Source organism: Gymnoscopelus braueri, assembly GCF_963280865.1.
Source record: "Gymnoscopelus braueri genome assembly, chromosome: 21".
Taxonomy (NCBI): Eukaryota; Metazoa; Chordata; class Actinopteri; order Myctophiformes; family Myctophidae; genus Gymnoscopelus; species Gymnoscopelus braueri.
The window spans coordinates 29,858,887-29,883,195 of record NC_137623.1 but is presented as its reverse complement, the minus strand read 5'-3'; the positions used below and the strand labels follow the sequence as shown (position 1 = coordinate 29,883,195).

General features: G+C 40.2%; 2 protein-coding genes across 4 annotated transcripts in view; both read right to left on the bottom strand.

The window, feature by feature from the left end:
• Positions 1 to 24,309, bottom strand: part of LOC308077304 (nuclear GTPase SLIP-GC-like) — a gene marked incomplete at its 5' end in the record, with an annotated part of 81,353 nt that overhangs the window by 10,124 nt on the left and 46,920 nt on the right. The window contains 2 exons of the mRNA XM_080417932.1: positions 308 to 401; positions 572 to 750. Of these exons, the coding sequence (XP_080274058.1) occupies positions 308 to 401; positions 572 to 750 (273 nt within the window). The remainder of the gene's footprint in view (positions 1 to 307; positions 402 to 571; positions 751 to 24,309) is intronic.
• On the bottom strand, positions 2,440 to 9,766 carry LOC308077307 (nuclear GTPase SLIP-GC-like). 3 transcript variants are annotated; one of them, XM_080417936.1, is made up of 9 exons: positions 9,659 to 9,766; positions 5,116 to 5,204; positions 4,961 to 4,991; positions 4,658 to 4,745; positions 4,132 to 4,348; positions 3,272 to 3,360; positions 3,117 to 3,147; positions 2,814 to 2,901; positions 2,440 to 2,504 (listed from the first exon to the last, which is right to left on the bottom strand). In XM_080417936.1, the coding sequence occupies exons 2-8, from the start codon at positions 5,179 to 5,181 to the stop codon at positions 2,890 to 2,892; spliced, it is 534 nt and encodes a 177-aa protein (XP_080274062.1). In that variant the 5' UTR covers positions 5,182 to 5,204; positions 9,659 to 9,766; the 3' UTR covers positions 2,440 to 2,504; positions 2,814 to 2,889. The 3 variants fall into 3 exon arrangements, with proteins under 3 accessions (XP_080274062.1, XP_080274063.1, XP_080274064.1); XM_080417937.1 differs by having other exon boundaries at positions 2,814 to 2,898; XM_080417938.1 differs by having other exon boundaries at positions 4,658 to 4,742.

Below are 24,309 nucleotides of genomic sequence, written 5' to 3'. Positions count from 1 at the left end.
TGAAGTGACGATATATATATATATATATATATATATATATATATATATATATATATATATATATATATATATATATATATATATATATATCGTCTCATTTTTTTTTTTTCATGTATTCAGGTAAAATAAAGTGGGTTTGTACGTTTTTTGGAAGTGCCTACATATCTGGATTTTGCCTCCTTCAACTAAGGTGTGTCAAAAAAAAAGAAATGGACGAGCTCACATCTTGTTCAATGCCGGTAGACCTGGTCCAAATCATGGCCCTACACGCTTTTTTACGTTTTTAATGTCTGTCTGTAAAACGTACCTTGATGGACGACTTTTCTTCAAATTTCTTTAATTTAATTTCAAGTTGTTCCTTGACTATTTTGTTGTCTCGCAACACACAATCAAGTTTTGACCTGGAAAAAAAATTGAAATTCTACTGGGTTATGTTATAATACATTTTCATCTTTAGCACTGAAAACTATAATCTAATCTAATCTAGTTTTTGATTGGCAGGCATTCTTGACAAACAATGTGGTACCCTCTCAGAAAGAAAGGTACAATGCCCCAAAAAAATGAAACTCACAAGTCTTCGTCTGAAGCGCCAAGAACATCAGATTTGGTGCAGATTAAACTGATGCTGTGACACTCTCCACCGTTTCCAATGAGACTGATGGTTTCGTTTAAGATCTCCCATGCTTTATCCTCTGAAACGGCTCGATCTTTGACACTCACAATGCACACAGCAGCACAATTTCGAACAAACTAGGAGAAAATAATTGAATAATCTTACACAGATATAGATATTGTATATTCTATTTAAATGTAATACATTCTCATGATATGATTTGAATTGATCATTTAAATTACCTTTTTCCACATTTCATCTCTGCTCTTGTTACAATCTCCAGTTCCAGGAAGATCCACAAGTGTAAGATGCTGAAGTAGTTCGCAGGCATTTGGTACCTTAATGGTAACACACTTCACTAGTGGCCAATACTGTCTTCCTCCGGTGCTGTCACGCCTTGTGTACCTTGCCATTTCTTTGGATAACTCTGAGGACTGTAAGCACACATTCAGGTGAATGAACATGTATGTATGTATGTATGTATGTATGTATGTATGTATGTATGTATGTATGTATGTATGTATGTATGTATGTATGTATGTATGTATGTATGTATGTATGTATGTATGTACAGTATGTATGTATGTATGTATGTATGTATATATGTATGTACAGTATGTATGTATGTATGTATGTATGTATGTATGTATATATGTATATATGTATGTATGTATTCATTCATTTGAGTTCAACAGTGAACAAATGGTAGGTAGAAAAACATAACTTACTGTTCCACATTCAAGTATCTTCTCTTTTGATTGGAAAAATTCTGGAATATCTGTAAAATTCTTGGCGGTCATGTAGTCTTCAACATTCTTAAAATCTTTTTTATACAGTACTGAGATTTTTTCTTTCATATCATCATAGTAGTCGTCTTCGTCGTCGTCGTCGTCGCTGTCGTCTTCGTCACTATCACCTTCCTCCTTTTGCTCATTGGCAGATTTTTTTTTCAAATACCAGTCCAAGTCATCTTTCCATTCCTAAAAACAAAAAAAGAGACAGAAATCAATAAAATCTCATAATACATGACAGCAAAATTTTGTAAAAATGAAAATGTTACTGACCACCTCTGGTGGTCAGTAACAAAGTACATTTACATGACTAAAACATTTCTACTGGATTATTTGTATTTTTCTGATACTCTATTGTACCTTTAACTCCACTACATTTCTAAGAACGGAAAAAGTACATTATGAAATAATAAACTTCGGAGTGACCGCACCCTTAAGCCCTATTTAAAAAATGTTTAAACATTTTTTATCCCGCGATTTTGTAACCCTTTTCATCTGACAGGGGGGAGTTTCCCTGGTTGGACGTAGCGTGTGGAAGGAACACGTTATTCCAACCAGTTCCCTTCTCCTCCATCAGGCGCCCCGGCTGTCATGGGGGAGGCGGTATAGCGACCAGGATTACTACATGTTTTTGTGAGGGTATTAACTACCCTGAGAGACACGGGGAGAACATTCTAACTCCACACAGAGTCACATTTTTAGAGCTTGTAGACCTACATTCACTATTATTGATATTTTTGAGGATTTCTGGAAAACCTTACAACAAAGCATCGTTTTTAAAAGAACATGTACTTTGTAATTTATACTTTTGAATACTTAAGCATTTTCAAAAGTACAAATTTCACTGAGCAACTTTAATATGTAAGGACATGTTCATTTTTACCTTTTTTGGGATGAATTCGATCTCTGCTATGTAGTTGGAGTCTGTCATATTTGCCTGCACTTGAATCATGACTGAGGTACAAGCACTGACACCTCCAGAAGGCAGGAGATTCTTCTCACCGATAATGGCATTTATCAGAGAGCTTTTCCCAGCTCCTGTTCTACCAAAGACACCCACCAGCTCTGTTTTGCTGCTCTCCAAATCTCTGATTTCTCCCCTTTTGCGAAAAACACAAAAAAACAAAAACAAACTTTGAAACTTTGAACTTTTAATTTAATGTAATTTAACATTATGTAAACAACAAATATGTTTTAAAAAATTGCATATGTTTTCTTTAAAACCTTGAAAAGTGAGTTTTCATTGTGATACAGATGAACAATAACTTAAAGTATACCACATTAGTTACATTCATCCAAGCCAGAACACAACTGATTGATTGATCATTAAAATAAACATGTTCTGAAAATGGAATGTTCTGGGTTTACCCTTTGAAGTGGAAAGGAGTCATTAGTTGGAGTATACTCACTTTAGAAAAGTGTTGAGCTCTGTGTCCTGGTCACTGAGTTTCTTATAAACATCATTCATGATGCCCTTCACCTCAGCTAAATCAGCTTCTGTAAAGGAATCAAAACCTGAGTTGTGCAGCAGCCAGTGGTGGAAAGTAACTAAGTACATGTACTCAAGGACAATAGTTCAGTACTTAAGTACATTTTTTTCCCTTTTATGTTTACATTCTTCTCTCTTTTTTAGTGCACAATTAGAGCTCCCAACTTAGTGAGTGAGTAACTTTTGATATTGTATTGTTGAGAAGATATATGAGGGTCTTTACCTTGAACCATATTACAGGTAGCGTAAGATGCCTGGATGTATAAAAGTAAACACAGGTATTAACTGAGCATTTAACGAATGTATATACATATATGCATATTGTATCCAAATGTATATATTTGTTCATTATATTTATCTGGGAATATGACTAGATACCGCTGGCACTGCAGACGCGGCTGTGGACAGCGATGGATCTGCGATCGACGGTTCCCTGCTGGCCATCTTGAGCTGTTAAAAATGTGAAACTACAAAACAAACATACAGGATAGCATTCATTAGTAGTGGTGGACAAAGTACTCAAGAGCAGTATTTGTGTCAAAGTATAGATACTCCTGCTCAAATATTACTCAACTTCTACAAAATTGCTCTCTCAAGTACTGGAGTACTTGCTTTTAAAAACACGAAGTAACAAAATGAAGTAACAATTTACTCAAGTACAGTACTTGAGCACAATTTCATTTTTTTTTCTTATAATTTTTATCCCACGATTATGTAACCCCATTTTTTTTACACCCAGTGCCAATCTCTATGTAATCCTGGGCACTACACTCCCTCTGCCAACCTAGGGAGGCCAGGGCCGAGCTCATGCCTCCTTCAATGCATGAGAGCCAACTGACCTTCTTATCACCTGACAGGGGGGAGTTTCCCTGGTTGGACGTAGCGTGTGGAAGGAACACGTTATTCCAACCAGTTCCCTTCTCCTCCATCAGGCGCCCCGGCTGTCATGGGGGAGGCGGTATAGCGACCAGGATTACTACATGTTTTTGTGAGGGTATTAACTACCCTGAGAGACACGGGGAGAACATTCTAACTCCACACAGAGTCACATTTTTAGAGCTTGTAGACCTACATTCACTATTATTGATATTTTTGAGGATTTCTGGAAAACCTTACAACAAAGCATCGTTTTTAAAAGAACATGTACTTTGTAATTTATACTTTTGAATACTTAAGCATTTTCAAAAGTACAAATTTCACTGAGCAACTTTAATATGTAAGGACATGTTCATTTTTACCTTTTTTGGGATGAATTCGATCTCTGCTATGTAGTTGGAGTCTGTCATATTTGCCTGCACTTGAATCATGACTGAGGTACAAGCACTGACACCTCCAGAAGGCAGGAGATTCTTCTCACCGATAATGGCATTTATCAGAGAGCTTTTCCCAGCTCCTGTTCTACCAAAGACACCCACCAGCTCTGTTTTGCTGCTCTCCAAATCTCTGATTTCTCCCCTTTTGCGAAAAACACAAAAAAACAAAAACAAACTTTGAAACTTTGAACTTTTAATTTAATGTAATTTAACATTATGTAAACAACAAATATGTTTTAAAAAATTGCATATGTTTTCTTTAAAACCTTGAAAAGTGAGTTTTCATTGTGATACAGATGAACAATAACTTAAAGTATACCACATTAGTTACATTCATCCAAGCCAGAACACAACTGATTGATTGATCATTAAAATAAACATGTTCTGAAAATGGAATGTTCTGGGTTTACCCTTTGAAGTGGAAAGGAGTCATTAGTTGGAGTATACTCACTTTAGAAAAGTGTTGAGCTCTGTGTCCTGGTCACTGAGTTTCTTATAAACATCATTCATGATGCCCTTCACCTCAGCTAAATCAGCTTCTGTAAAGGAATCAAAACCTGAGTTGTGCAGCAGCCAGTGGTGGAAAGTAACTAAGTACATGTACTCAAGGACAATAGTTCAGTACTTAAGTACATTTTTTTCCCTTTTATGTTTACATTCTTCTCTCTTTTTTAGTGCACAATTAGAGCTCCCAACTTAGTGAGTGAGTAACTTTTGATATTGTATTGTTGAGAAGATATATGAGGGTCTTTACCTTGAACCATATTACAGGTAGCGTAAGATGCCTGGATGTATAAAAGTAAACACAGGTATTAACTGAGCATTTAACGAATGTATATACATATATGCATATTGTATCCAAATGTATATATTTGTTCATTATATTTATCTGGGAATATGACTAGATACCGCTGGCACTGCAGACGCGGCTGTGGACAGCGATGGATCTGCGATCGACGGTTCCCTGCTGGCCATCTTGAGCTGTTAAAAATGTGAAACTACAAAACAAACATACAGGATAGCATTCATTAGTAGTGGTGGACAAAGTACTCAAGAGCAGTATTTGTGTCAAAGTATAGATACTCCTGCTCAAATATTACTCAACTTCTACAAAATTGCTCTCTCAAGTACTGGAGTACTTGCTTTTAAAAACACGAAGTAACAAAATGAAGTAACAATTTACTCAAGTACAGTACTTGAGCACAATTTCATTTTTTTTTCTTATAATTTTTATCCCACGATTATGTAACCCCATTTTTTTTACACCCAGTGCCAATCTCTATGTAATCCTGGGCACTACACTCCCTCTGCCAACCTAGGGAGGCCAGGGCCGAGCTCATGCCTCCTTCAATGCATGAGAGCCAACTGACCTTCTTATCACCTGACAGGGGAGAGTTTCCCTGGTTGGACGTAGCGCGTGGAAGGAACACGTTATTCCAACCAGTTCCTTTCCCCTCCATCAGGCGCCCCGGCTGGCCAGGGGGAGGCAGTATACTTGAGCACAATTTCAAGGTATATTTGACTTTAGTTGAGTATTTCCAATGTTCTTAATTTTTACTTCCACTCCATTACATCACATCTCAGAGGGTACATGATTAAACGTAATGCTTAAGATAAAGAGCTTTGTAAAAGAAGCCAGTTCTCCAGTGCCCACTTCGTGAACGTGCCCTGTTCTCAAACTCAGTGCCCACTCATAATAATGCCCAGTTCTCTAATGAAGTGGTTCTCAAACGTTTTCATGTCAATGACCCCCAAATTGAAATGTATTTGGCCACAGACCCCCATCTTAAAATATTTTGTGCCATGGATGGACCCCCATACAAGATTCTTCGAACATGGCAGATCTACAAGCTCACAACGCTGTCTTTTTTCAAAAAGCCAATTTACACTACACAACAATGTGATGTAAATCACATCACTTTAATAGACAGTGGTGGAAAGTACATTTACTCAAGTACAATTTTTCAGTACTTTTATTTTACTGGAGAGTATTTCCATTTTTACTTTACTTTATTTGTCATAACAAATAATGTTTATTAAAAGATCCCTTAGAAAAGAGGTTGCACAGCTCGTAGTCACGATGCAATAACCTTTTTTATTATTTAAGACAACAGCTTACATTTATAGAGACTGGGACAAACAACACCTGATTAATACCAGACTTTTACTAGTTTTTACATTGCAGTATTGATAATTAAAGGAATAGTTCACCCCAAAAAATTACTTATTTTCTATCAATTACACACCCCATGAAGTCTTGAATTCATGGAGATTTTTTTTGTTTTTGTCGCATTCCTAAGCCAATAATTTCATGACCGTGTGTATTTCCGGTAGGACACACAAATAGTCTCCTTTGTGTCTCCTACTGGATACATTAGCCGATAGGAGACGGTAATCAAATTATTGGCTTAGGAATGCGACGAAAACAAAAAAAAATCCATGAAGTCAAGGCTTCATGGGGTGCGTAATTGATAGAAAATAAGTAATTTCTTGGGTGAACTACTCCTTTAAGTAAATAATGTGAGTACTTATTATTCCATAACTGATAATAGACTACTATTAAACCTGTTCACGATCACATCAACAACAGATAGTACATGAACTTCATCTCTGTTATTATGGAATTAAAAATAAAATTGTAGTGATCATAACTGACATACATGAAATACTGAATCAGCCTCTGAGCCAGATTCTCAAGAGGAATTAAAAATAAATTTGTAGTGAGAAGCTCACTCACAAAACACAACTTTTAAATATCAGGGTCGTTACAATATAACCACTGTCTTAGTTAGTTATGTATTTCATAAATTCATAAAGTCTGAAAAAAATTGCAATCTGCTCTCATATGAGTGAATTCATATCCACATTAACCACTGGGGAGGCCGATTCTACCTATGCCTTCTAAATCGGTAGTTCTCAAACTTGAGTTTGGAGTGACTCAACTAAAGCCAAATATATTATATTTGGCCGCGGACACCCATCTGGAAAATGTTGTGTGCAAGGGACCCTCAGAAGAGAAGATTTGTGTTAAGAAATTCAAATGTGTTAATTTCTTTTCAAACACTTTCAAGAGTTAAAAAATAAATTTAAAAAATAACAGATTTACAAGCTTGCCGCGCATCACTTCGTGCTGCGCAGTGAGCTTGTAGATCTGCCATTTTTGAATAGCCAACACTCTTCTAAAATGACACAAATGCTTTCCCAGTTTTGGGGTTAAATATCTTCACAGAAAATAGCTGATCTACCATGTTCTGCAAAAGGTTTCCCCAGCATGCGGATGCTGGGGTTTAAGTGGTTACGAGCAGAAGCCAAAAGAAAACATTATGTGAGCTTTCATCTGGGTTTCAGATTACATTTTCTTTGACATACTTTCATAAAGTGTTATGGAATGCAATACTATTTAAACTTTTTCACCTGGTCTGTAATTAAAAGGATATAGCTGTTATCCCAGTAGTTAAATAGCCTATTCCATATACTTTCATTGTTATACAATGTAACACCACAAACATTTGTAATATTTTCCTGACATTATCCTGGTGAATTCATGTCTAGATTAAAAAGACATTTTACCGTTCTTGGAGCATAAGAAGTTGAAGTTGAAATACTGAATCAGCCTCTGAGCCAGATTCTCAAGAGGAATTAAAAAGAAAATTGTAGTGAGAAGCTCACTCACAAAACACAACTTTTAAATATCAGGGTCGTTACAATATAACCACTGTCTTAGTTAGTTATGTATTTCATAAATTCATAAAGTCTGAAAAAAAATTGCAATCTGCTCTCATATGAGTGAATTCATATCCACATTAACCACTGGGGAGGCCGATTCTACCTATGCCTTCTAAATCGGTAGTTCTCAAACTTGAGTTTGGAGTGACTCAACTAAAGCCAAATATATTATATTTGGCCGCGGACACCCATCTGGAAAATGTTGTGTGCAAGGGACCCTCAGAAGAGAAGATTTGTGTTAAGAAATTCAAATGTGTTAATTTTTTTTCAAACACTTTCAAGAGTTAAAAAATAAATGTAAAAAATAGCAGATTTACAAGCTTGCCGCGCATCACTTCGTGCTGCGCAGTGAGCTTGTAGATCTGCCATTTTTGAATAGCCAACACTCTTCTAAAATGACACAAATGCTTTCCCAGTTTTATAATGGGTTAAATATCTTCACAGAAAATAGCTGATCTACCATGTTCTGCAAAAGGTTTCCCCAGCATGCGGATGCTGGGGTTTAAGTGGTTACGAGCAGAAGCCAAAAGAAAACATTATGTGAGCTTTCATCTGGGTTTCAGATTACATTTTCTTTGACATACTTTCATAAAGTGTTATGGAATGCAATACTATTTAAACTTTTTCACCTGGTCTGTAATTAAAAGGATATAGCTGTTATCCCAGTAGTTAAATAGCCTATTCCATATACTTTCATTGTTATACAATGTAACACCACAAACATTTGTAATATCTTCCTGACATTATCCTGGTGAATTCATGTCTAGATTAAAAAGACATTTTACCGTTCTTGGAGCATAAGAAGTTGAAGTTGAAATACTGAATCAGCCTCTGAGCCAGATTCTCAAGAGGAATTAAAAAGAAAATTGTAGTGAGAAGCTCACTCACAAAACACAACTTTTAAATATCAGGGTCGTTACAATATAACCACTGTCTTAGTTAGTTATGTATTTCATAAATTCATAAAGTCTGAAAAAAAATTGCAATCTGCTCTCATATGAGTGAATTCATATCCACATTAACCACTGGGGAGGCCGATTCTACCTATGCCTTCTAAATCGGTAGTTCTCAAACTTGAGTTTGGAGTGACTCAACTAAAGCCAAATATATTATATTTGGCCGCGGACACCCATCTGGAAAATGTTGTGTGCAAGGGACCCTCAGAAGAGAAGATTTGTGTTAAGAAATTCAAATGTGTTAATTTTTTTTCAAACACTTTCAAGAGTTAAAAAATAAATGTAAAAAATAGCAGATTTACAAGCTTGCCGCGCATCACTTCGTGCTGCGCAGTGAGCTTGTAGATCTGCCATTTTTGAATAGCCAACACTCTTCTAAAATGACACAAATGCTTTCCCAGTTTTATAATGGGTTAAATATCTTCACAGAAAATAGCTGATCTACCATGTTCTGCAAAAGGTTTCCCCAGCATGCGGATGCTGGGGTTTAAGTGGTTACGAGCAGAAGCCAAAAGAAAACATTATGTGAGCTTTCATCTGGGTTTCAGATTACATTTTCTTTGACATACTTTCATAAAGTGTTATGGAATGCAATACTATTTAAACTTTTTCACCTGGTCTGTAATTAAAAGGATATAGCTGTTATCCCAGTAGTTAAATAGCCTATTCCATATACTTTCATTGTTATACAATGTAACACCACAAACATTTGTAATATTTTCCTGACATTATCCTGGTGAATTCATGTCTAGATTAAAAAGACATTTTACCGTTCTTGGAGCATAAGAAGTTGAAAGAAGAGTGGTGGACTCTCTCGCAGCAGAGTGTGTGAATCATGGCTTGGGAGTTCATCTGAGGACGTGCTTGCACAAACGCAGATAAAAACTGTAGCCTAAAAACAAATGACTCACTGTAGGGCTTCCTGTCCAGGAATCAGCCTTCCTGGTGTGTTGCAATTCAACTTGAGACAGCCAAATCAGGGTGGGGCAGTCCTACATTTCTGCTTTATGGCATTGGAGGTCGGTTTTAATATTGAGTATTCATTGGAGCTGCTGCTGTTTGTCCCAGTTAGGCATACTGTACTGTAGCTACTTCAAGTTTCTTTAAACTTTCATGGGTGTATTGTTTTGTAGTGTTGGGATGAATGCGTTAGAGCAGTTGTCTCGGGAGCACGGTACGTGGCTGACAGTGTGATTGTCAATTGGTTGCGTTGTCAACTTGTCCCCAACATACATTTAGTGCATCAGTAGGCTGCCCCAACGGGGAGAGTTGGATTAGTTTATGGGTTAGGCAGTTAGGGGACGCTTCTGATTGCTCAGTCTGAGTTTTTGTCATTGAACTTGTGTCCATTGCATCCAAGTGGTTCAATTATACTATAGGGCTAAAATCAAAGATTTTTTTGTGGCTCCGTCTGAGACATTTTTGGATGGAGGTACAAAAGATGAGCTTCTAGAAATTGTGGACCATTATAAAGTAGACATCGGGGATAAGAGACGTAAAGTAGATAATAATGCCCAGTTCTCTGGTGAAGTGGTTCTCAAACGTTTTCATGTCAATGACCCCGATATTGAAATCTATTTGGCCACAGACCACAAAGATTTTGTGCCATGGACCCCCAAACAAAATCTTTGTTTGTTTCAAAATTATATTCCACATTGTTCCCTTTTTCCCTTTTTCAAGATTCTTTGAAGATAGCAGATCTACAAGCTCACAACGTGATACAATGCAACGCGTAGTGAGCGTGTAGATCGTCTTTTTCAAAAAGCCAGTGTACGCATAGGGTTAAAGTGGCCAACTCCCCAATTCCCCAATATGCTCACACAACAGTTTCTATTTCTGAGAAACAGGAACTGTAAATGGCACCGGAGCAGTTGAGAGTAAATCACATTAATAGGCAATGGTGGAGTAACTAAGTACATTTACTCAAGTACTGTACTCAAGTACAATTTTGATGTACTTTTACTTATGAGTATTTCCATTTTCCAATCTGGCCAACACCAGATTTTTTTTTTTTACCTTTGTCAATTATTGAAAGTCAACAACATTAACCACTTCAGCTTCAGGTATACTGTATATACTTTAGCTATTTGAAAATAAGCAGATCAGCTATTTTCAAAGGATTTTTATACATTTTATACATATGAAAACTTTTGAAATGGGACATTCTGCATAATGAATACGTTTGGTATTTTAAGTATATTTTGATAATGGCAAAAAGAGGAATCCAGCACACTGTCTTCACTTACACTGACTTACCATAATAGGTTTATTAAATGTACTGTCGTGTATATCCACCCGAAAGCAAACAGGAGTAATGCATGTGAACGGATTCACCAAGTAACCCAGAGGCTTCAAACAATATCTCCCGATGCCCCTAATATTGTTCTTGGAGACATGAATCACTGTACATTGTCAGATACTCTGCGAGACCTTTATCAGTATGTTACGTGCCCGACCAGGTTTGAAAATATACTGGACTTGTGTTATGGCAACATTAAGAACGCTTATAAGTCCATCTCGCTCCACCCCTTGGGATCGTCTGATCACAACTGTGTGCATCTCATCCCTGTTTATCGCACCGTGCTGAAAAGGGAGAAGGTACAGACTCGCCGGGTAAAGGACTAGAGGAATGATGACGCCTGTCTGTCTCTACAGGGTTGTCTGGACTGTACTGATTGGGACATGTTTAAAGAGTCGTGTAATGACATTAATGAACTCACTGATGTTATTCGTAGCTGGATATCTTATTGTGAGAACACAGTGTCAAAACTGTCAAGATTTATCCTAACAGCAAGCCATGGGTTTCTAAGTCACTTAAAGGGCTATTGCAAAAAAAGGAAAAGGCATTTAAAGAAGGGAACCTTATAGAAATGCACAATATAGAGAAAGAGATAAAACGAGAAATTAGGGCTGGAAAAATGAGGTATAAAGACAAAATAGAAAATCAGCTCAGGATGAATAATCTGGGTTCTGCCTGGAGTAGTATGAAAACTATTGTAGGACTTAAAGAAGAGGGTAGGACTAACATACAGCTTAGTGGCTATAATTCAGATCTGCAGCTAGCAGAGGAATTTAATCAGTTCTATACCAGATTTGATGTGCATGATTTCAAAGGGCAACATTCTGAGCTTAGGAAGGGGTTGGTGAAATCTAGGGTTCATGACCTCTCCTTTGATGAACATAGTGTGACCACGTGTTTTAAAAGGTGTAAACCTAAGAAAAGTCCAGGCCCAGACAATATAGGTGGCCGTCTGCTTACTGTCTGTGCAGAACAGCTAGGCCCTATTTTCTATTTTATTTTTCAGCTGTCTCTTACTCAGCAGAGGGTGCCATCTTTATGGAAGCGATCCATTGTGGTGCCGGTTGCCAAGGGTCCTCGTCCCAAAGCTCTCAATGACTTCAGGCCTGTGGCCTTAACCTCTTTGGTTATGAAGTCATTTGAGAGGCTTGTTAAGGATGAGCTCTTGGCAAAAACTGAGTGTTGCCTAGACCCCTTGCAATTTGCTTACAGGGCTAAGAGAGGAGTGTCCGATGCTACCATCACCTTATTGAACCTTCTATTTTTACACCTGGAAGTTAGCAAGACACATGCTAGGCTGCTTTTTGTTGACTTCTCATCAGCCTTTAACACCATTCAGCCACATATACTAGTTGAAAAATGTGTTAACAACTTTGGCTTAGATTCAGGTATTATTGGTTGGGTTCTTGATTTTCTCACAAATAGAACCCAGAGGGTACGGGTGAATGGTAAATTGTCTGCAGAACTAACATCATCCACCGGCTCACCCAAAGGTTGTGTTCTTTCCCCACTCTTGTATATCCTGTATACTAATGATTGTAGGAGTCAACATGACAACAGACACATTGTTAAATTTGCAGATGATTCTGTGATTGTTAGTCTTTTGAGTGATAGTGAAGCCAGTCATGGCCCAGTCGTAGATGACTTTGTGTCTTGGTGTGAAGATGCATTCCTACAACTTAATATCACAAAGACTAAAGACATGTGTATTGATTTTAGACGATCTCCACCAGCTCCTCAGAGTAGCGTCATAAATGGCCAGACAGTGGATTTGGTAACCACTTATAAATATCTCGGCTCCATTATTGACTATCGTCTGAAATTTTACTTCAATACTGAAATGGTGTGTAAGAAAGGTCAACTATTCTTCTGTTTAAGGAAGCTAGCCAAATTTCAGGTGGATATGTCATTGATGATTTTATTCTACAGAGCTTTCATAGAGTCTGTTATTTCATTTGCTGCCATTTGTTGATATGGAAACCTTGGCATTAGACAGAAAAATGCCCTTAACGGGGTTGTGAGGGGGGCTAGCAAGATTGTGGGGGTACAATTTAGCTGTCTGAGTCATATATCGATGGCCAAAATGCAAAACCTCCTATGTGCAAATTTCATAATTTTCGGATTTCACTGTGGATGAGGACTTTAGGCTATGCTGCACATGCTCAATATGTCTGCAAGATAGTCCCGCCCCTCATTTTGTCAGAAAAGTCATTTGACTAAAACCTCCTATCTTGTTCAGTGCCAATAATTAGTGCTAAAATGTTGAAGCGCAAAACCTCTTATCTGCACCAGAACTAGTTGAGCAGCAGACAGAGTTGAAACTTGGGAATTCTATGTTATGTAGACCGTCTAAATGTCTTTCAGTTTGTAGTTATCAATTATTTTCAAAATAAAAAAGTGTCTTCCACCCTTACTATTTAAGTATTTGTTAGTAACTGTCAAGTTAATTGCATTGCCTTGTTGATTGCTAATGATTAGTGTCAGGTGGTGACACTTTTATCACACCAAGAGTGTGAGTTGATAGAAAATGTGAATGGTAATACTTGTTACAGTACTGTAGAATGTCTTGATCTCAAAATGAGCATAATAAAATCACACCCAGTGTGAAGTGGGCGGTGTGGTCACAGTGGTCATCACAGTGATGGAAGAAGTGATGGAAGAAAAGTAATATTGTGGACCAACCATTGTACACCCATAACTTTTTTTTAAGTGCATAGTCCTATTTATAGGGCTATGCACATGTGTCATGTTTCACTAGCCAATCACAGTCCTGAATAGACTGTGATTGGCCAATCACGGTGCAGGGTTAGGGGGGTACAATGGTTGGTCCACAATATTACTTTTCTTCAATCACTTCTTCTACAAGCACACAAGGTGTTGCACACAAGTGGTTAAGTGTATTGAGCATTATGATTACTAATAGTCGCACACACACAGAATAACTGAAAAGTGTAATTTCTCCAGAAACCCTTGAAGCGTTATGGGCTATAATAAGCTATGTGTATAGTTTTCATTGCTTTAACCCATTAAGACCTGAGGCCAATTCTACACAAGCCTGATTATACTACAGCGTCACACAAAAGTATCAAAAGTAGTAGATCTACAAGCTCGAAACGCGATGCGAAGCGACACGTTTTGAGCTTGTAAATCTGCTACTTTTGCTATTTTGTCATTTGAATCCTGAAAAGTAACAGTTTTGGACAGTTTTGGTTTCCACCCGTCAGAGACGATACATAGCTCAAATGTAAGACGACACAGATGCAGATTTCTGGTGCTAGCAGAATTTCACAGGCTAGCGTTAGTATGCCTACGGCCTCCTTACTTCCTCATACACACCATACTTCTATTTCTTCAGTTCCTTCAATTCAATCTTTTACTTTCTTGATTGAAATTACACTTTACACATTAAATAAATTATCATTCAAATTAAACATTACAAAATAAAGACATTCAATCATAATCATCTTCATTATTTCTCTATTGTATTACGTTTCATCTAGAAACTCCCTACCATAAAGACTCTATATTGATTATCATTAAACTTGTCATTTCTTCACAAGCATCTATCTGATATTGAAAAGTGTCATTTGACTTGCATGTATCTGTGACTTGAGCTTGCTTGTGTGGCTCCCATCCTGTCTGTGGTTTCCTGTTATCAACTGCCTTCTCAGTAAGTTCCTCTTTCTTCGCTGACACAGCTACTCTTGCCAGTAAACAGATAAGTGGGGGCCCTTAGGGATATTTTCCTTCACTTTTGTCTAAAAGCGCCAAATTTGGCACAGGTGTAGCTCAGGGCATACTTAAATGATTTGGCTAGGGCGCCCGCGCCTGTGACCTTTGGGGTCGCCACAGCGGCCGATCCAATATGGCCGCCACTTGTAATAGCTTTTGTCTCTAACATTTGAAACAGATGAGCTACAAATGTAAACTTGGTGTCTATTTCATGTGTTTTGACAATTAGAAATGTGTTGGAATGCTCTTTTTTATTTTTGGGTGTGTCTAGACCCCTAATTTGCATAATTCCAAGTGGCGTTTTGCTATTCTGAAGACATTGGACGTAACTTGGCCATTGTTATGAGTAAAACCTGGTGCAATAGGTCTAATTCAACTAATTCTGACATGCATGATTCCTTTCTGATGTTTATATGAAATGCCAGGGGTAGGGAGGGGGGGGGGGCTGTGGTTGTGACATTTTGAAGACATTGGTTTCGCTTAAAGGGCTCTTTGGCTACTTGCGGGGGAGGCCACGTGGAGGCTGTCTTCTTCTCTCCCTTTTTTTTTTCTTTTCTTTTTTTTGGGGGGGGGGGGGGGGGGTTGGGGTTGTTGTTGTTTTTGTTCCCCAATAACTAGACAAAAGCTGCACCAAGTGTGCGCATCCAGGTTAGTGTGCTGGACCCTCATTGTTGGTGCATGCACCCTCACATCCACACAATGAGGTGCAACAGACCCCAGATTTAAAGCACTTGCAGCGCCCGCTACAAGACTTCTTGCACCGGCAGCGGAGAAGGATGGCACAGGCTGTACTGGCATCTGGCAGATGGGTCCAGTATGGTTCCCAAGCCTTTGTTGTCGAGCTGTTCCATCCCCACATTCCAAAATTGGGAATATTCAGTTTGACGGAGGTTGCCTGACTCCAATAAAAACTGGCCTGCAGCAGTGCCCTTTTTACATGCTGAGTCAGTGCAGCTTGGGTGGGAGGAAGGTTCTCAAGGGACTTTGTACCATTTGAGAAAAGCCGCTGTCTGGCCTCATCTACACTACTGCAGCCACAGCTCTTACTGTACATGATGACAACCATACGCTCCAGACGTTGCATATGAACAGGATCAGAGTTGATCTTCTCAGGCTCCAAGGTGAGGGCAACCAAGGTGTCTGTGAGATCTGGTGTTGCCTCCCAAGCTGCCCATGCACTCTTTTTCCCATGGCCAAGGAAGGCTGATGTAGTATCACATCCTGTCAGCGCATGGAAGAGAGGCAATGCCAGTGACTTCTGAGGACCCATTGCATTGCGGATTTCATGGACAGGAATGTCTCGGTAGCTTTTTCCACAGCCAAAGCCAATCCAAAGATCTGTGATCTTTAATGCATCAAAAAAGTGGATTGCAAGAATGACAACATCACTGTCAACCGTACAGACAAAAGCCTTTTTATGGCCATTGGCCCCAGCATGGGCCAAGTGCAGAACCATTCTCGTGTCTGCTTCAGGATGGTTACAAGGCTTAAGTGTAGACAAATTGAATCCAGGCCTGTTGCGGAGAACATCATCATTAATCGTATACAGCAGTAGTTTACCCTGCATGTCATCCTTCGTGAGCTCGACACTTACAAGTCCAAACAGTTCTTTCTTATTGTCTTCATTTTTCAGGAACTCACTGTTCCAATTACGCTTTGGAATAGGAGTTCTGCCATCCCCTATTTTAGTTCTTTTCCCCATTCCTCGGCGTTGGTGAGTTTGTGCTTTTAGGTTCTCCTCTGGATATGTGTCAAACACAATATCCAAGCGCTCAACAGAGTCATGGCTCATGTATGACCTAACAAACCCTGCAATATTGGTGTTTATGTATTCATTGAATGTATTTGCAGCGAGGGGCCGGACCATTTGGGCCATTACTGCTCCATCAAGCACAACTACAGTGGCCTTCTTAGCTGCTGCTATGCGGACTTTTTGGACATTCAAGCATTCAAGTATGTCCGCCTTTGTGCCGCAGCGTAAAAGCCCTTGGTTGGAAATGCTGGGTGGCTCTCTCTGGTTTTCATACTTGAAGAACTCTGCCATGTCTGCATCAGGCCTCGATTGAAGGGAAAGGAATAGTTGGGTGATGAGATTCATGTTTTGCTTCTGAATGCTGTTATTGCGTTTGGCTTTTCGGTCTGGTCGATTTGCAAAAGTCAAGATTTTTCTCCGTGGAATTATATCCGAAATGGGCTTTGTGGCCTTCTCAAGTCGCTCCTCTACATAAGCTAAATGTAGGGCTATAGCAACTTTGTGAACGGTTGTGAGTGATTCAGATACTTCTGTTTCCACAATTTCCTGCGTGTCAAGTGCTGTGAGGTCATGATCTACTGATAGAAAAGGATTCCCGTGACTTTCCATAATGGCTGTGAAGGATTTGACATCTTTCATGAACTTGACCTGCAAGCTATGTGCCTCTTCATGATGAGAAGTTGAGGATGGTGAGCTGATGTTACTATACACAGCTTCAAACTCTTGCACCAACCTGGCACTGTCTGGCCCTGCAAGCATGAATAGTGTGAGAGCTTCAGGCTTTTCATAGAGTCCAGCTGCTCCACCATAGGACTGCAGAATTTTGTTTGACTGCTCATGTGATTGATCCTTTGCAATCAAGCTGAACTTGTGTTCTGAACGTTGCACTACAAAATTCCCCTTCAAAAACTCTTCATAAATTGCCGGATGTTTTTCCGGTAGTTCAACCATGTCTCGTACATGGATAGGTAACCAGCGGGCATAGTTTGTGTGATCCATCACATGAAACCATGCACACAGTTCATCACAAACTTGAACATACAAATTGAAGTTTCCTTCACGAAGTGACCGAATGAATCGACACAGTAGTAGCTCTAGCTCCATGATGGTGGACCAGTACTTGAACTGTGGAAACTCTGCTTGAGCTCGTTGGTCCCACATCTCAAATGACTCAGGTGGACCAAGAACATCTGCACAATAGGCAGAGTATGCATTTTGTTTGAGAATCTGAAGGGACATGAGAGTGACTTGATGGGCATAGCGTGTCCGTTTTATATGGTGCTCATTGAGGGCAGACTGAGCTCGTCCTGAAGTTAACACCTGGGCCTGGGAGAGGACGGTGGTCCAACCTGAATTATGGAGAAGTTTTCCTACCATAAGATGAGCTTTGTCTTCAATATGCAATGCTCCCATCATCAAAACCAATTTATCCTCACCAAGTGTCATGGGGTATTGCCATTGGAGCTGCTTGGCTATAGCATATAATGGTTGATCAGCACCAAGGACAGCAATCTGGCCAGGGTTCAGAAATGATGTGCCTTTCTGTGCAAGCTCCATTGCATGCTTCATCATGGATGCAGATGCTGCTTTATCTGGAAATAAGGGGTACATTCCTATCTCTGCACGAGGTTTCAGTGTTTCTTCATTCATAAGCTGTGAATTATAACCTGACCATGTAATAACATCATCTTTACCTAGTGTGTCCTGATCAAGGACTCTTTTTCCATGCATTAACCAACTCTCATCTTTTACTTTGGCTCCATGTACAAGATCATGTGATGGTCGGACAGGACCGGTACCACTTCTGGGTGCCAATAGATCTCCTCCAATGACTTCTGCTGGCTTAACAATTGTATAAGAGTCTGGAAGTTTGGGTATGGATGAATCATCACTGTCAACTATTATGGGGGGACGCTTAAGTCCTAGATTGTCATGAGAGAGATGATTAGTAGCACTGAGTGCGGTTCCATGGAACTCGTCCTGTGAGTAATTGCTTTTGTTCTGCCCATCCAGATTGTCAACGTCATAGGTGGTGAAAACATGCTGCCGAAGATTAGTAGGAAGAACAATGCCGTCTTCATTGTGCCGTTTACACACTGCACGTGCCAGTGACAGCTTCACCTCCATGACTCGTGTATACGACAATGAGAACCCTTGTAAATGAGCTTCATGAATTTCATTTTTACGGCGTCCATTGCCATGGAGTTTGAGGCCCTGATAGAGAGGAAAGGGTGGTTCTCGATCTTTGTTGTGGCGTATTGTGTCCGTCTTGCAGGCATGATGGGTGCCGCCATATGCATTGTACTGTTGACACTGGGCGATGAGACATGCTATTTTTTATCTCGGCTTCAGGTTGTCATCTTCTGTATTATCCTCATAGGCTTTGAGGAGTCCTGGTCCTTGAAGGACAATGTCATTGAATACTCTTAAAGGTTCAGGAACAGATACCGTGAGACAGTTGGAAGGTAAGGTGCCATCAAATGTGTGTCCTGGTTGTAAACAATACTTGTGTAAAACCAAGGCAGCCCTTGTCAACAAAAGTCCCTCATCTTGATCAATCTGGTTGGAATCATGGCCTCTAGCTACACTGTCTGCCACTTTTTGATTGCTTGCAATGTACGTCTCCCTCCCTTTCAGGTGTTCACTCCAGTCAGGCAGAAAAGAGAGGAGATGTGTCTTGAATCTTGTTGTGTGAGGTTCATTATAACAACAGACATGCCCACGTTCATTCATAAGGGTTCTATAGAGTTGCCTTAAATTTGAAATTGTGAAGGAGCAATCTGAATCCTCAACTAGGGCAACAATTTGCGCTATAGTCAGAGGGTCAAAGGTTTCCCTGGATTCACTGGTAGACGCTTCTTCTTCTTGTGCAACTTGTGCTGCATATCTCAAGTTCAGATAACATTTGGTATGATAGTACACATCTGCTGCGTGCACATCGGACGCTTGAGTAACTAATCTCCCAAGAAGTTTAAAATCTTTACTAGATTCTGCCCAGCTTTTCATTTTGGAATCAACATTATTTGATAATGCCTTGTGCAGACCTTTCGTATCCTCCCCTTCACATATCACACAATGAATACCAATGGTTTGGGGATAACTTGATCGAAGCTTTTTAGGACTTAATAAGGAGGGGACAGCATGATCTGCATGCTTTCGAGCCCTTTTAACACGAGAACTACTACAGTAGCTTCTGCAGCGTTTGTGGTATTTGGCCTTATTTAATTCAAGTGTTGATGCGATACCTGAACCATCATTTAATTGATCAATTGTGACATTTATACATGAAGGTAAAGCATTCGCAATTTCAATTAAATCTTTGAGATCCTTTTCTAGCGACAAAAGTCCTTCGCTTTTGGGTGTTTGTAAGGGGTCATCAGACTGTAATTGGCAGAGAAAACATAAGTCCCAATTGATGCTGCTGCTGCTACTATTACTATCAGATGATGTGGTGGCCATATTGTTTGATGGACTCACATAGCTACACTGAAAAATGCATTACATGAAAATAAAGTTGATTTTCACAGTGTTAGATTGGGCAGTAGAATGACTGTACATAGATAAGCTCTTCTGTATGATTTTCACATCAGGAGAAGTCAGGAGACACAACAGTAGCCTGTCGAGGGACCAAACTATTATCACACTGCGTGGATAACAGTGTGGGAGCCTTCTCTGTAAGATAGGTTTCTGTTTCTGTTGAAACAGAAACCTATATTACAGGGGGGGGGGGGGGGGGACACTGACTTTCTCTACTTTTAGGTTTCTGTTTCTGTTGAAACAGAAACCTATGTTACAGGGTGGGGGGTAGCACTGACTTTCTCTACTTTTACTAATGTTACAATGAAATATATCTGTAAGATACAGCTTTACATTCTATCTGTGTGAAAATATATGTGCAATACATTTTGGTGGATAATGTTGTTAATATGGAAGTTAAAGTGCTCTAGATACATTTAATCATAAATCTGATCATTCCAGTAGGTTTCTGATGCTCAAAAAAACTAAAATAGTTTGCCAAAAGTATCAAAAGTTAAGGTACACCTAATTTTTACATGGCCGCCATCTTGGAAATATGATAATTAGGTGTCCAGACACACCCAATCATAAAGATGATTTTTCCATCATATTTCTAATTGTCAAAAAACATTAAATAGACACCAAGTTTGGATTTGTAGCTCATCTGGTTCAAATGTAGAGGCAAAAGCGTTTTCAGGTGGTGGCCATATTGGATCAGCCGCTGTGGCAACCCCAAAGGTCACCGGCGCGGGCGCCCTAGCCAAATCATTTAAGTATGCCCTGAGCTACACCTGTGCCAAATTTGGCGCTTTTAGACAAAAGTGAACGAACATACCCTAAAATCTCCCTAAGGGCCCCCACTTTACTCAAGGGGATAAAGAAGTGCACACTTCAACTCTTTAGGCCTGTGTTAATCACAGAACTACTAGTATAAGTTGTGAGTATTTAAACAAACCAAAACATTAACTGTAGATAAATAGAATGCCAATAAAGTAGGATAAACAAGATAATAATAATAATGTAAAATATAGCTGCAAGCAGCAATATGGGGAATGCAATATGCATATAGAAATAGCCATTGCCATAGAAATAGAGTAGATTGAACTTGAGAGAAAGAAGACAAATAAGCAAGTTCTAAACAGCTGGATACTGTAATGTATCTCTATATTGTGTTGCATATCATGATGCAGATTTCAAACTCATGATAAAAAAAAAAAAGTTATCATGACAAAAGTTTGCAAATTGTTGTACTTCATCTAGACAATGGATTGTAGTATTCAAATTGGACTTCATATTCTGACAGTGGATGTTGGGGATGCCCTTCTACCACTGTAAGAAACTTGAGAGAAAATATGCCCATTGACTTTAAGCCTAAAATATAAACTAAGCTACGTAGTGCCGCTATTTTGTTTTCACAGGTCAATATTGGAGGTCAGGGTGCTGTTTATAACGATTACAACAGGAAAGCTAGGTTTCAGCTTTACCCAGCTGAGGTCTGTCATATTTAGCATTTAGCATAAGCCAGGAATTGAACCATTGACCTTCAGACTCACGGGCTGCCACTCTAAACATTGAGCTATGGCCACTCTGTTGGTGTCCGTTGACGAGCATAAAGTCTTGCCTTCTGTCATGAACCAAGGCCCTGTTTCATTAACACTACTCTAGATCAATGGTTCACAAACCATTTAGGTCGAGACCCAAAATTTGATATCTCCCTGAGCGCCAAAATAGTGACAATAGCCAATTTACAAGCTCACAACACGTTGCAATATGAAAAGTTGTGGTCTTGTAGACGGCTATTTGTGGCCAATCACAGCGCAGGGTTGGGGGGGGTGCAATGGGACCCCCTGTCCAAACCTCACATATAGGGGCGGTTTCACCGCCCAAAAAAGCATTATTTAACTAAATAATGTTTGTTTGTAGGCCTAACTGTTTCTAGGTAAAAACCTCCTATGTGCATCTATGTAGATAGGAGGTCATTTTTAAGTATAGATAGGAGGTTTTGGCGTTGAACATTTTGAACTTGTGGTTATGGGGTGGGGGTGCATGAGGGCTTGGGTGGGTGGAGTTTGGGGGTTGTGGTGTGCTGGTTGGGGGCATGGGGACCGGGGGTTCTGGGAGTGGGGGTAATGGGTTGGGTGGGATTTAGGGGTATGAGGGTATGGGGTGGGATGGGGTTTAGAGTTATGGGGATTGAGAGGTGTGGGCTGGCAGTTGGGGGGGTATGGGGTTTGTGGGAGTGGGGGAGTATTGCAGGCGGTGGAATTGGGGGGTAGAGGGTATGGGGGGGATTATGTTGAGGGGGGCATAGGCCAGTTTGGCCGGATCATATAGGATAGGGTGTTTGCGATGCAATGCGAGAGTGTGGTCTCGCCAACACCAACTCGGGACTCCTGAAGTGGGATGGGGGTTTGAGTTATGGAGGTGGAGATGTGTGGGCTGGCAGTTGGGGGGGATGGGGTTTGTGGGAGTGAGAGAGTATTGCAGGTGGTGGAGTTAGGGGTAGAGGGTATGGGGGGGATTATGTTGAGGGGGCATGGGCCAGTTAGGCCGGATCATATAGGATAGGGTCTTTGTGATGCGAGTGTGGTCTAGCCAACACCAACTCGGGACTCCTGAATCACTGCCCTCCACACTCTCCTATCTAGCATCAGGGTCTTGAGCTCTACTGTGTTGTTAGCTAAGCTGTTACGCCAAAGTGCCTCTACGTAGATGGTGCACTTCTTGTCTTTCCTGGCTTTGCCCTGGGTTGGCTCCCATAGTGTCAGTTTGCTTGCCACTAGTTATGGGTGCCTGACGCAGTGCCCTGCCTCATCCTTCTTTCTCTCCCAATGTCCCCCACCTGTATGAATGAATGAACCATTGTAAAGCGCTTTGAGCACTTGGAAAAGCGCTATAAAAATGCAATTCATTATTATTATTATTTCTCTGACTTTGTCTGTGACCCATGGTAGGTTCCCGTAGACTAGAGGACCACATTTCTGATGTGGTCCGTCCATTTGACTCCTAGTGCCATTCGTAGCATTCTTGTGTAGACTCCATCCAGGGCCCTTTCCTGTTGTGCTATGATGGTCCATGTCTCAGCTCCATACAGCAGTACTGACTCCACTGTAGCTATACGAACAGCCGCCTCTTGAGGTCTTCTCCCATGTCTGATTTCCGCACTCTCCTCATCCCATGCAAGGCATTCCAGTCAAGTGCCCCCCCGACCTTCAGGTCCTGTTCCATTGAAGCAGTCCAGGCCAGCAGGTTATTTGAAGTCCTGGACTGCCTCGAGTAGCTTGTCTCCATCATCTGAACCATCTTCTCAGGAACTCCGTAGGCCCGGAGAGTGTTCCTCAGTTTACCCCAGTGGATGGTGCCAAAAGCCTTTTGGAAGTCATGAAGGTGATCACCACTGAAAGATTCCACTCCCTTACTCCTTCCAGTATCCTCCTCAGCACCAGTATCTGCCCGCCTGCTGTTCACTCCGGGCGGAAGCCGTTCTGCAAGTTTCTCAGAACAGGGTCTAAGATGGGTCTAAGACGGTTGAGGATCATCCTGTTAGCCGTCTTGGCGACTTGTGAGCTCAGGCTAATGCCTTGGAGGTGTCTGTCTTGGTGAGGTCGCCTGACTTTGGTACTGGATCGATGATCATTTTGCTCCACAGCTTCGGCAGCTCGCTAAACGTGTGTGCTTGATAAAATCCAACACCACCTCGTCTATGGGCACATACATCAGAACCTCTGGTGTCACTCCATCCTCCTCCTCTTGCCTCACTTGATAGTAGCCTTGGCCCTCTGGTACTCATCTATGGTGAATGAGCCGTCTGGTATGGGAAGGTCATGGAAGACAGGAGCATCGGATCATCCTCTTCTTCGATTGAAGGAGGATTTCCTAGGAGTGTTTTGAAGTGCTGGTACCATGTTTCTCGTTCCTCTGCGCTTTCTCCCCAGAAGTCTGAGAAGAGCTTCTGCCAGAAATGTCATTGATGAGCTTCCAGCTCTTGCCATGCTTCTGGTTAACATGCACCTCTTTAAAGGTTCTATGACATCTATTTTCACTTTTTTTAAATTTTTTAATGTTTTTTGGGGGGGTTTTATGACCTCAATTACACCCCATAAATCTGAACTTTGAACATT

Excerpts from the sequence above, each read along its gene's own strand:
- LOC308077307 (XM_080417936.1), bottom strand. The coding sequence starts at position 5,181 with ATGGCCAGCAGGGAACCGTCGATCGCAGATCCATCGCTGTCCACAGCC. Across the intron at positions 4,992-5,115 it reads CCGCGTCTGCAGTGCCAGCG|GCATCTTACGCTACCTGTAA; the intron begins GTATCTAGTCAT and ends TTATACATCCAG. Across the intron at positions 4,746-4,960 it reads TACCTGTAATATGGTTCAAG|AAGCTGATTTAGCTGAGGTG; the intron begins GTAAAGACCCTC and ends ATTCCTTTACAG.